General features: G+C 48.4%; 4 protein-coding genes across 4 annotated transcripts; 1 reads left to right on the forward strand and 3 right to left on the reverse strand.

Moving 5' to 3' along the window:
* Positions 1-393: 393 nt before the first annotated feature.
* BKA55DRAFT_539304 (major facilitator superfamily domain-containing protein) lies at positions 394-1,923 on the reverse strand (the record flags this gene model as incomplete). The annotated part of the gene is made up of 3 exons (XM_046190121.1): positions 394-820; positions 870-1,444; positions 1,492-1,923. 3 exons carry the CDS (start codon positions 1,921-1,923, stop codon positions 394-396), a joined length of 1,434 nt encoding a protein of 477 aa, XP_046049046.1.
* A 582-nt stretch (positions 1,924-2,505) lies between these two features.
* On the reverse strand, positions 2,506-4,458 carry BKA55DRAFT_567768 (mitochondrial biogenesis AIM24-domain-containing protein). The gene is made up of 3 exons (XM_046192764.1): positions 4,051-4,458; positions 3,869-3,987; positions 2,506-3,816 (listed from the first exon to the last, which is right to left on the reverse strand). Exons 1-3 carry the CDS (start codon positions 4,220-4,222, stop codon positions 2,935-2,937), a joined length of 1,173 nt encoding a protein of 390 aa, XP_046049047.1. The 5' UTR covers positions 4,223-4,458; the 3' UTR covers positions 2,506-2,934.
* BKA55DRAFT_360487 (P-loop containing nucleoside triphosphate hydrolase protein) lies at positions 4,425-7,059 on the forward strand. Its single transcript, XM_046185845.1, has 2 exons — positions 4,425-4,793; positions 4,889-7,059. Exons 1-2 carry the CDS (start codon positions 4,583-4,585, stop codon positions 6,820-6,822), a joined length of 2,145 nt encoding a protein of 714 aa, XP_046049048.1. The 5' UTR covers positions 4,425-4,582; the 3' UTR covers positions 6,823-7,059.
* A 1,695-nt stretch (positions 7,060-8,754) lies between these two features.
* Positions 8,755-9,162, reverse strand: BKA55DRAFT_689969 (uncharacterized protein; the record flags this gene model as incomplete). The annotated part of the gene is made up of 1 exon (XM_046199427.1): positions 8,755-9,162. One exon carries the CDS (start codon positions 9,160-9,162, stop codon positions 8,755-8,757), a length of 408 nt encoding a protein of 135 aa, XP_046049049.1.
* Between the last annotated feature and the right edge of the window lie 3,338 nt (positions 9,163-12,500).

The following is a 12,500-nucleotide window of genomic DNA, read 5'->3' on the forward strand; positions in this document are numbered from 1 at the left end:
GAGGCTGTTTATGATCTAAATGATTCCAACGCTCACCAATATCTACATCCTGAGAACCTCCTACCATCTGTCTTTGTTTACCGCAAGCTCCTTTGGGTGTGTTGCTAACTCATCCAAGTCTAGTTATCCTAGTTAATTCGCGTTTCATGTGTGCCACAAGCATTCTTTGTCCTGAATTTGCTTTACGGTCCTCTCGTTGTTTGTGCCAGTATAAGCTAGCGATTTCCTTTTCATTAATGCGGATTATCTCACGTTCTCATCTTCAACCTTTTCTGAATGTATCCATCCATCCTGTGCCTCGTTTGGGCTCCATTTGCTTCTGCACTTGATCCTATTTTCCCAACTCAACGACTCTAGCTTGTGATTCGGTCTTCCATTCATGTTGGACAGATCTCAGACCTTGACCACCTTCAATCCGACTTGCACATAGCGTGCAAAGAAGAAAAAAATGCACCCAGCCAGCATAGAACAACCACAGAACAACTGCAGGCCGAGATAGTCGCCATCTTGAGCAGACACGATGGCACCAGCGATAGGGCTCCCTGTCAGAGCACCGAAAGACTGAATCGCAAACGCGGCGCCAACCCGAGTACCAATTTGACGAATATCGGAGAGCTGTGCGATGAGAGTCGGGACGAGACTGATATAGCCACCCGATGAGAACCCAAAAATGACAGCAAATACAACAATACCGGCCGTATCCTTGACAGGAATCCAGACACAGAAACAAAAGAGGGCGGAGATGAAAGTGATGATGATCATGACGTTGTATCGGCCGATTTTGTCGGCGATAATGCCAGGAATAATACGACCAAAGATGCTGTGGTCAAGTCAGTACGTATTTCAAAGCTGGAAAGGGCGTGACATACCTCACGGCATTGAGGATAGGTAGCAGGTAAGGAATCAAAGTCTTGGACATGCCCGCAGCCTGAGCCTGGAGTAAGACATAGTTGAAAGGAAGAAACATGCCCCACATGAAGAGAAAGAAGCCGATGACAGTGATGAGGATAGGAAGTTCGCGGAGACCGTTGATGTAGTCCTTGACAACAAAGGGTTTGGGGCGAGGAGGTAGGCGGGACTTGACAGTGAGACAAGAGAAGACGAGCAAAACGAGGAACATGAAAGCCATGGTACGCATCATCCAGGGGAAGCCGACACTCTTGATCATTTTATCCATCATGATTGGAAGAACAACGCCTCCAAGAGATGAGCCCGAGACCATGATACCGAAAGCGCCAGCTCTACGCTTGAAGAACCAGGTGACGAGTGAGGACATGCAGGCGTTGAACACAGCGCTTGATCCAATGGCTGCGACGATGGACTGTGAGAGGAAGAACTGATAGTATTCTTTTGACAAGGATACCATCATGAGACCGAAGATGTAGAAGATTGTGCCGAACCAGAGGAGGTACTTGGGGCCGTAGTTATCAAACAAACTACCAAACTAGCAAGAGGTCAGTTTATTGCTTGATACGAAGAGGGCACACATACAATGGCACCGCAGAAGACCATGAAGAACACCTCAACAGAGGTGATCCAGCTCACAGCAGAGCTATCATAATCCCTAAGCGGTCCAGAAACATAGTATTTCTGGAAGACACCTACGCAGTTCACAAGGCCGAATGTGCAGAATAGAGCACACCATCCACCAAAGACAACAAGCCAAGCCTCGAAACCTCCATCTGGGAAATCAGCCGGTGCCATTCCAGGTGGAGGACCTGCTGGCGGTTGCTCTTGTTTCTTCTCATCATCGTCACCACGCTCGAGGTCTGCGATGACGGCGTTGGCAGGTTCTGGATGTATATTGGCTTCTGTTTTGGTGATAGGTTGAGGACCTGACTTTTCTGGGTCTGTTGAAGTGGTTGGTTGGAGGTTTCTGTCATTGACCGTCTCGGAGGAGGAGGATATTGTCGAACGCGCCATGATTATGATTGTGTATGTGTAATCTGAGACGTAGGTGCTAAGAAAGGAAAGAATATTATTATATGTTGCGTGTTACTCAAGCTGCCACTGGATTATAATATGTCAGTGCTAGCAAGTGTAAATCATTGTTGTGCAGTAGAGGTAGTATATTTGAGTCCATGGGGTATATGTAGTTACCAGAACCTTTATAATTCTTTCACTCTGTAAATCTCACTGCCTTATATCTTTGTATCTATATAATCTATGTTAGCTAGTGGGGTAGATCTCCCGCTGTTGAAACCAATACCTACCGTATCCTTGCACCTCAATCGGTGTATTCGTCCTTGGCGGAGGTGATAAGTCCGTTGAAGTGTGGGTCAAGATCGGCTTTAACAAGGGTACTTTTGCTTATTTCGCCCGTTATCAAACACTCGTAGGGCTGGTCTCACTCTGACATTGGACTTAGCTCAAAGCCGAGTCGCGAGCTGTCTAAGCCCAAAGCGTGGCTGGGAGCGAAAATCATCCAATAATTTCGAGATATGGTAACATAAGATTACTCCTTTCGAGCCTACATTATTAATACAGTACGAAAGGAATGGTTTGTCAGGTAAGTTGGCTGCATGAGATGAGTCAGTGATCGTCATCCTTTTCTAGCCTGTGGTTGAGCTATTACTCCTATAGGACCTGAATAGACCGCTCGGATCCGATGCGAGAAACTGATTAGCCCGACTATCAAGTACCCAGTGGCATGCGCTGTTGAGATGGCGCTGGCTGTGCCTCTTCAAGACTTAAGCCACGTCCTCAGTATGAGCCGAATTCCCGAACACACCAATCAAGTGATAACTCTTCGAACGTCTCGATATTGATACATAAAGGCTTCAGCTCTATGATGGATAGTAGGTAGGGAAGTAATCATACATGATAAACAAAACGTCGTGCTGTGTAAAAGTCTCCTGCTCATCTGCCTCCTTTTTTATTTCATGCTCTGCAACATCGGTCGCTCATATCTTGTTGTCCCTCATCTGCACATTCTTATCGTATGAACTCCTTGAGGTCCTTGTTGTCCTCAAATTTCACCTTCCCATCCTTCTCAACTGTGGCAACGTGAATTCCGGTCACTGACTTATCTTCCACCTCTGGCTCAACAGCCTTAACAGGGGCAGGCTTGGTCTCAGCACCGTCAGTCAGCTTGGGTTTGTTCTTTAGGTCGAGGGCTTCGGTCAGAACACCGGGCTGAGCATCAGCAATCTCATTCACTTGCTTGTTGGTGAGAACGTCTGAAGCGCGCACTCCTCGGCTGGACATAAGGATCTTTGTGGGGCCATGGAATTGGAGGAAGAGGCGATCACCCCAGATGGTTCGTCGAGTAGCTGTTCGCATGCTGTAGGAAACTCTTGCCAAGTACTTCCATACCTCCGAGTTGCGGACAGTCGTCACCCACTTAGGCTCTGAGATCCATCTCGATAGGGAGGGCACCTGGAGTCGTAGGCTGTTGCTCTTAAAGCGGAAAGGCTGTGGCGGATATCGGCTGATCGAGTAGGCGACAACACTTCCGGGATGCGCGACAAATTCTTCTCCCTCCTTGAGAGTAAGTTCGTAAATTTGCCCTGGTGCTGATAGAGCGGCGAGACCTCGTCCTGTTAGAAGTGTGTTTCCCCAATGTGCGAGTGTGAGGCTGCTCTGAATGCGCGCTGAGGGCGCAAGGGTGTGTCCTGTCCAAGCCAACAGCGCGTTCCTCTGTGAGATCATCCAATCCGTCGTTCCATCGAGGTGAAGAACTGTAAAAGTGGTTGTGGGTGACTTTGTCGATATCAACGCTGTAATGGGTGTCGTAGCGGAGATGCGCTGATAGAGGAAGGGAACGCCGAGGAAGGCTCGTGTAATCGGGTTAAGGATCGAGAGAGTGGATTGGGCCTGGTCATCGTATTAATAAGACTTCTAATAGCTTTGTCGTGATGTTGCGTACATTTTCAGGCTTGCCGGCTACAGCTACCAACGTGCCCCTCCGAGTATAGAGCTTCTGCGATGCCGACAAAGTCACAGAAAGGAGCGAATATGGTGAGCCAAGAACCTCGAATCGAGCATCTATACAGGCAAAAGGTCAGAGACTCGCTTCTATCATGGCTCAATGGCACAGAGAAATCATACCCGCAGGATCCCTCGTCTCGAGAGCTCCAAAAGCATCAGCTCCAACCTTTGGCGCTTCAGTGCTCGGCGCAGCGCTGATCTGAATACTCCTGCACTGAGTGCAAGTATACGAAGGCAATGCCCGCAGCCGTAGCCCTCGCGCCGCTCTCGTTAAGGGCAATTGGCCTCGCATTTTGTTGGATATATGAGCTCTGAAAGAGCTGTATAACTTGTATATCTACCACCTCACATTCAACTTCAAGCGCCGCTATCATCAAAAGCGAATCAGTGTTGTTAGCGGCTTTTCCCGTTCCCACACGTCATGTCACGTGGGATGATGGCGTTGCTGTGCCAACGCCCGTGCTTTCTTCCTCATTTCACTAGACCGCTACCCTTGCTATCTTCCTCTATAGCAAATCTTTGCTAACTCTCAGGACTTGGTAGCAGCCAGTCTGGTAGGCTGACAGAGTCCGACTCAACGATACCTTGAGCTTCTTTGCCCTCACAACCAATACAATCCTCTCGATACCGAATACACGTGTATACTTACACAATGAGTGTGAGAGTGGTCTCCAGGATAAGACCGCTACTCGAAAAGGAGCGCGAATGTGATATTATCGTTCGAGCTGATACCGCCGATTCTGGCAAGCCAAACACGGTCGTCAAGATCCCCAACCCCAAGAATGAGGCTGAAGAGTTCTCATTCGCGTTCAATGGCGTGTACGACCGATCTACGACTCAAGAGGAATTGTTTACTGCTGAAGGTGCGATCTCATAAGCTAACGCGTTTTGTTTCGTCTTGTTTTCGTTTACTACGTCTCGTTCCTTGTCGTATCGTATCGTGTGTTGACTCGAATAGTGGCGCCGCACGTCAAGTCTCTCTTCCAGGGATACGATGTCACAATATTCGCCTATGGTGTCACCGGTACCGGTAAAACACACACGATGCGAGGCGGTATGAAGCTGGCAGACCGCGGGGTGATTCCTCGGATGCTCAGCAATGTCTTTCGAAGAGGCAAGAAGATCATGAAGGACTCTCACGGCGAGACAGACGTGCAGGTTTTGCTGTCCTACTACGAGATCTATAACGACAAGGTCTTCGATCTCCTCGAGCCACCCGAGAAGCGAACGCCAACCGGTCTACCACTACGAGCTGAGGCCAATGGCAAGACTATCGTCGTCGGTCTGTCAGAAAGAGCTTGCGAAGACCTCAAGGATTTTGAGAAGCTGTATATCGAGGCCAACAACAACCGTGTCACGGCAGCTACCAAGCTCAACGCCCACAGTAGCCGCAGCCATGCTATCCTACGAGTCAAGCTGATCCAAACGACTTCGGAGATGGTCAGGGAGAGCACAGCATCTGCCATTGACTTGGCCGGATCTGAGGACAACCGCCGAACCGACAACGGAAAGGAGAGGTTGGTGGAATCTGCAGCCATCAACAAGAGTCTCTTTGTTCTGAGTCAGTGCATTGACGCTATCGGTCGTGGCGACAAGAGAATACCCTACCGGGAGTCCAAGATGACACGAATTCTGTCACTGGGTCAGAACAATGGTATCACTGTCATGATCTTAAATCTGTCGCCTCTGCGAAGTTATCACCTTGATACCCTCAGCAGTCTCAACGTCAGCTCTCGAGCGAAACGAATTGAGGTCAGGGAGATTGAGAATGAGATTGTGTACAAGCAAGTTCCTAGGGCAAACTCTGGTCTCACAGGTTCCAATGTCCAGCGACAGCCTCTTCGACCACTTGCCAACCTCACCAATGTGCACAACGGTAATGTTGCTGCTAAAGCCTCCGACAAGGCTGCTGATGCCAATAAGCCCGTCAAGGCCTTCAGCGTCTACACTGACAAGTCCAAGCCAGCAGCACCTGTCAGCCGTCCTCTAGTGAGCTCGAATATTGCCCGTCGAGTCAACCCTGTCAAGCGGCCTTCTGAAAATGATGCCGCTATGAGACCTAGTAAGATCTCAAGACCTGCAGCTCCAGCATCTGTCACAGTTTCAGCTGCTCAAATTGAGGCCATGGTTGAGAAAAAGGTCAGCGAGATCCTTGCTGCTCGGATTGCAGCTGAGAAGGAATCTCAGCCACCACCAACGGTTCAACCAGAAATCAGCGATGCTGTGCAAAGGCGATTAGAAGCCCTTGAGCGGCGGATTGACAGCGACGAATGGCGAGATGATTCCAAGTCGGAGGGTTTGAGGTTCCTCTTGGCTGCTCGCCAACACAAGGAACGAGGCGAGGATGAGATCGCGCTTAAGATGTACGAGAAAGCTCTGCCCTACTTTCCTGGACAAGCAAAGCTGCTCAACAAGATTGAGAGGCTACGATCGCGGTTGAACGGAAACGCTCCCGCTCCTTCTCCTCGCCGGGAAACTCCTCGTTCGGAGCGCAAGAAGCGAAGGCTCGTCTACGATGACGCGGATGGCGATTATGAGACTGCCGAGGCAGACGTTGATGAGGAACAGTTCGCTCACCGTGCCTCGAAGCCCAAGTCTCGAAAGCTCAAGGTCAAGGCTCTTGCCACCAAGTCCATTCTTTCGGGTGACGATGAGGGTCCTGCGTCGCCTCGAACTCAACAACTTCTCGATATTGTCAACTCACGCGACCTCGATCAGATTCGAGGCCTAGTCGGCTTCGGTGCAAAGAAGGCGCGTGACCTGGTTGACTATCTCGAGCTCGTCAACGATGACGAGGCTGGTGGTCGTATCGACAGCCTTGCTCAGCTAAGGACTGTGCCTGGCATGGGAAGCCGAACGGTGGAGAGAGCTTATGACGGACTTGTTGTTTGAGCGTGGTGTAAGTTGTTTTTAACCGGAGATGGGATGGGCATCCAATGCTTTTGGTTTTATATCATAGCCGTATACCCCCCTGTTTTGTTCGAAGTTGAAGGATGCATTGGAAAGCGAGGGGAGTTCATGGAGTTTGGGTGAGTTAAATTTATACAAACGGTGCATGGAAAGGCAGTGGTAAAAGGCTGCTATTTAGGTGTTTGTTTATTCATCAATTGGTTTCAAAATTGCACCATCTCTTCTGTCCAAGTAATACTCAGTCGTACTATACTGTGTTCCATGTATATCGTTCGTGATAAGAACAATGAATGGTGATCATGACCAAACCACCAAGTGAATACATGTTTACAGACCACCCAAAGAAGAGAAGCTCGGTGTGACCTACCTGTAGGCAGCGTCCTGTTTTAAATATTTGGTTGAGCCCTCTAGTGGCTGCTAAATTCTCGTTGGTAGGTTGAACTTTAAGAGCCGTGATGAAGCTACAGGGTAGCCTACCTGAAGATGACCAACAGGATACTTATGTTAGGACTCTGCACCTTGTGCTTGTGTGTTCTTGCTTCAGATATACTGCATTGATTGAATCCTGCAGCATCTTGTCAATACCTTTGATTATTGAGCATGAATCAACCCCATAAACATGTTACGCGCTCAGACATTCATGCACATGACAACACAGCCACTTACACCGTAAACGTATCTTGTGCATTGATCAAGTAACCTTGGGATTATCGCACCGTATGAAACCACTTCCGTCACTTTAGGTTTGTGCATAGCCGCTGGCGTTTGCATTATCCAACGTCACTGCCAACTCAAACCTACACGATCCAATGATATTAGAGATATAGACGCTAGAAACCGGCTGCCGAAGCGTTGAGTTTCGTGTAAGGATGCATGTGACTCTATGCATCTCTATTGGTACATATTTACATTCATCATCGAAGATCTCTTCTTATTCGCAATCGTGTTGTTCATCTGACAGTTATGATGACATTGCGACGGTCAGCTAAAACAGACCTCGTTTTAGGAATCTGAAAACCTGAGACACTGACATAGCTCACAGATTCACGGAAATTAAAATTCGATGCCACATCTCGTATTGATCAAGACTTGTTTCATCCTCATTCGTCATAGACAATAGCGAGTTAAGCGTTTGAACATGATATCTGTTTGTATTCGTTGGTACCTCAGGTCAAAGTCCATAAGCCCATATCCTCCCATAAAACTCGCCTGCAATACTTTTTGTTGTGCTATGTACAGATTGCAGCGCCTGACAGTCGCCCGTCAGCTCTAGAAGTGATGATGCAACAACCCCAAGCTGTTCCCGTAGGAAGCTGAGCAGTAAGATGCAGAAGCAACAATAACAGCCAAAAAAAGTATAAATCAACGCCAGAAAAGGAAAATTAGGTAAAAATGTCGGTGATGACCGATGCCACGTCCAGCTTTGCAAAGCTCTGCAGTCCGTAATCTCCCCGGATATCCAAAATGAAGCCTCTCTAAAGGCTTCAGAGTTGAAAGGGAGACAGAAAGCAGGTGGGACGGAAAAATAACCAAAAGTAACAAGTCGTTAAACAAGGTCCAATGGCTGGGTACACAACCCAACCAGAATAAAAGGTGAGGTAGTGAGTGATATGATCCGATGTTGTAACGTGTACCAACAAATTGGGCGAGTTTCGTCGTTGGGAAACCTTGAATGAATTGGGGGTATCCGTCAAGTCCGATTCATCCATCAGATGGCGTCCCGTCTCATCTCATGTAATCCAATCCAAGCCGATCCCATCCCATCTCATCTCATCTCATCGTGTCCGTTGCTTACACGCTGTAGCTATGCGCCTGCTACGCCTGCGCCAATGCCGTCAATCGTAAAAAAGAATATCGCATGATTTTTGTATTGTTTTGTCTTTTTTGTGTTGGTTTGACTGCCTGAGAGCTAACTCATCGGATCATGCTGCTCCGTCGCTCTTGAATGCTGGGCATCTGCTTGTTGCTTGAGCCTCCAAAGTGAGGAATGGAGCTGAAACGGTTCAGACGCTTGCGCTCAGCAGTAGCCATAGGTGGTTGTTGCTGGTGCTGAACCTCAGAAGGGAAGTGGTGCTCATCAATGACTACGCTTGAGGGGGCGGGCACAGAGCCAACGCCGGCCTTGTCGCCGTGGAGGGCATCGATGTTTGAGGAACCGGAGGAAGATCCAGTGCTGTTGGGGGTCTGGTAGACGTACTCTCCGTCAACGTAGACAGCGTTGGAGACGAAGGTGGAACGTCGGTGACGGCGGCGGGTGTAGCGTTGCTCGAGACGGAAGAGCTCCAGCTTGGCCTGGATCTTGTCCATGAGAGATTTGCCCATTTTTGCGGTGGTTGTATGAACTTTTAGGTGATGGGTTCAAAAGAGGTGAGAGTGAGCCCGTGTATATGTCAGGGCGATCAGTTCGGATCTCTCGGTGAGATTCAGCGCGTCGAGGGAGGCTGACTTCGTAATGGAGGAGTCGAGGATGTGGAGATTAAGTTTCCAGGTATTTGTACTGCAATCAATGCCGTATGCTTTCGACTTGTACCGAGGGAAAATGTTTCGTCTCGGGGGGATTGTGTCTTGCGTTGTCCTCGAATTGACCCTACTATAAAGGGGGAGGCAATTGCTCGTCTGGACTGGGTATTGGTGTTTGTACTATATGGTTACCAGCAGGTCAAGTAGTAAGTTGCTCGGTTGTTTCGGTAATATCGAGGTTGGTTGGACAGTATTAAAAGAGAGTAGAGGACATTAATAGCTAGAGCAAGAGGAAGCAAATCGCCTGGAGTTTTGTTTCCTTGTCCAAGAAAGAGATCAAATGAATGAGTGGATGAGAGTAAGAGCGGGAGACTGGGGGTAGAAGAAGGGTTACGATTGCGACAGGTACAAGGAAGAGGGAGAAGAACGAGGGGGGAGGATTGGATGGAAGATAAGACTCAAGGTTGAGGTGCTGAACACGCATGGGCAGGGGAGTTGTCTAGGGGAGGACACCGGGGGTAGTAGCCCGCAGGTACCTAACTTTAGAGAGTTAGTGGAGTAGGTAGCTTGTGAGACGCCTGACTCTCTCCACTGGAGACAGACGACAGTGGCATCTTAAGCTGAAGAGTATGTTCTCATTCGTCGACCCAGCGAGAATCCAAAGAGGATGCACCCAACAGGGGAGGCCCGGAAAGTGGGTTTAGCTTAGACAGGGGATGCTAATTGGAACTGGTCGCGTGAAAGTGGATGAATGTGTCAAGGGTGCCATGCGACCGAAAAGCTTTGGGGAGCGACCTGCAGAGTGCAGATGCTTGAGGGTTGAGGCCCCCTGAAAGGTAACTTTGATGGTCAGTGAGTGATTGACTTTCCTTGGTTGAATCTTGAGGAGGCTGGCGAAAGCTTGCCTCACGGCTCTTGATTTGCGAGGAGAACATAGGATGAAGTCTTCTTGAAGAGGCTGGAGAGGCATGATAGGGGAATCAATGCAACTCATCAGCCACTAAACCTCTTGGCTAGAAGTCATAATAATCTTGCACACCAACTTGTCAAAGCTCTCCCCTATCCTCCCGTTGACGGCCCGTCTAAAGGCGTTTGGTTTGTTCTTTGTCCTCAACTCAGTCCGTGAAGAAAAAAAACCCAGACTCTTTGTTCATTATTAGACCAAAAGCTAGCTATTCTAGCTTGGATCTTAGAAGACCAACTCTGTTCCCAACGCTGGCGGAAGCGCTAAATAGCACACCAGCATGATTGTGTCGTTGGCGGGTTGACATTTTGACGCAGGGGGTGCTTAGGTGCATGCAATCCCCAGTTCAGAAAGAGGAGAAGGAGTTTGCAGAAGTTGGTTTCGTTTTATGCCGAGTACGAACGAGATTCCATTGGTTCCTGACATGGAAACGCAGAAGCCAGAATGGAAATGGAAATGGAAATGGGAATGGAAACCGTCAAACCACATGGTTTCTGCGAGTCAGCATCCACACTCTATTCTAAATGTTGATCCTAGGTTGCAACCGTGGGACGATCCGACTCAGAAAATGTCATCCGTAGAACATGTCTTTCAGCTCGTCGATCAACCGAGATTAAGATGAGATTTATATGATATAGATTTCCCCAAGAAATGATCAATTGTTGCTCACAATATTCCAAGAGAATCAATATCTCCTGCAGCCCATCCTCGCTCTCTCCATAGCGGCGAATTGAACCAGGCCCCCTTGTTGGTCTCCGGTGAGCGAGCATGGTTGGTTCATTGGACATGCTGTATCGGGTATGGCTTCTCTGCACGAGCTGCACGTTTTTTCTGCAGCGCCGCTTAGTAGAAACAATCGGTTCATCCATCTCCATTACGCGATCTCCTTTCTCGTCTTCCTGCCCGGCCATCACTGACACTTTTAGCCAGTTGCTCGCTATTCATCGACAGAGTTTTTGCCGCGATGAATAAGATGGCGCAGGTCATGGCTTCCAGACTGATGGATTTGGCTGGGAATAAAAGTTTCTCTTCGCCGTTTCAAGCCAAAAAACGTGCAAAGATTGACTGACTACTTTGTCCATGTGGCTTGGCTTGGGAGTATCACAACGAGTCAGGTAAACCGGCTGAGAGATCGTCAGGCACGGATTCGGATCCGGCTCAAGCTCTGACCAGTCAGAGCTGATTGAATCAACGAGAGCGAAACTCCTTTTGGTTAATGGCTAGAAACTTCAGTGATCTATTGCTTGTTAGTGAACCTAGCTCCTGGAAGTGTTTCAAGAGATTGCTGTTTATGATTAAGGTAGAATTTGGAACCTACAGTAGAGAATTGATAGATAGATATCCATGTATATTTGTATTAGACGTAGGTAGCTTCTTGCCCAGCCGAAGAAGTTTGTCAAAGAGATCAAACTGCTACGAGTGATTATCAACAAATCGAATCTGCAGTATGAAACCACGAAGTTGGTCGTAAAATAAGCAATTAGAAATATAATTTGTGGCTTGCATGAGGTGGTGTGGTGTATCGCAACTACCTGTCAGCCTGTCAAACTGAAAGTGCACCTTCCTCGTGATGCTTTGCATCATGGTATCATTCACGTGAGCTGTCACCTTGAACCACATCTCTTACACTCGTGATTATGGATAAGTTAGGCACTTTGCTTTGGTTCTTCATCGAATACTCTCAGTGTCAATTCTCTGGGGCACAAGTTACACAAGAAACAGCCCAGATTAATGATAGCAAGCACAACTCTCCGTTATAGCACTGCTCTCCTTTGAATGCCTGTTCCACGTCCATCGATGCATCGTCCTCTTCGACACAAGATCTCCTATCCACGTCCCAAGAATGGAGCAGAGGTATCCGTCTTGATGTGCTTCCTTGTCATTGCCGGATCTCTCGCTAGATCTTGAGATAGGTCCCACAGCTTCGGGATCACAACGCTCTTGTTCGAGATTATGTGTTGCAGCCGGCCTATTACAGTGGTAGGGAGGCTCAAAAGGCCGTTTGCGGTACATCAAAACGATCCGGCAATGGCAATTTCTGGATAACTCATATGTATCAAACTCAGCTGTTAGACAGCACAAGAACTTCCCGTCACGCCCAATTCTCATACGGGGCCATCTCAGTATAGGCTTGGTACATTCTCAAATATCAGGGGATGCCACGATGTTCTCCAAATAGAAGCCAGTACAGCCGATCCACGACTCGGGTCGATGTGCCTAGCCGTACACCGAGGCG

This window comes from Fusarium redolens, assembly GCF_020744475.1.
Source record: "Fusarium redolens strain MPI-CAGE-AT-0023 chromosome Unknown BKA55scaffold_8, whole genome shotgun sequence".
In the NCBI taxonomy this organism is placed as follows: Eukaryota; Fungi; Ascomycota; class Sordariomycetes; order Hypocreales; family Nectriaceae; genus Fusarium; species Fusarium redolens.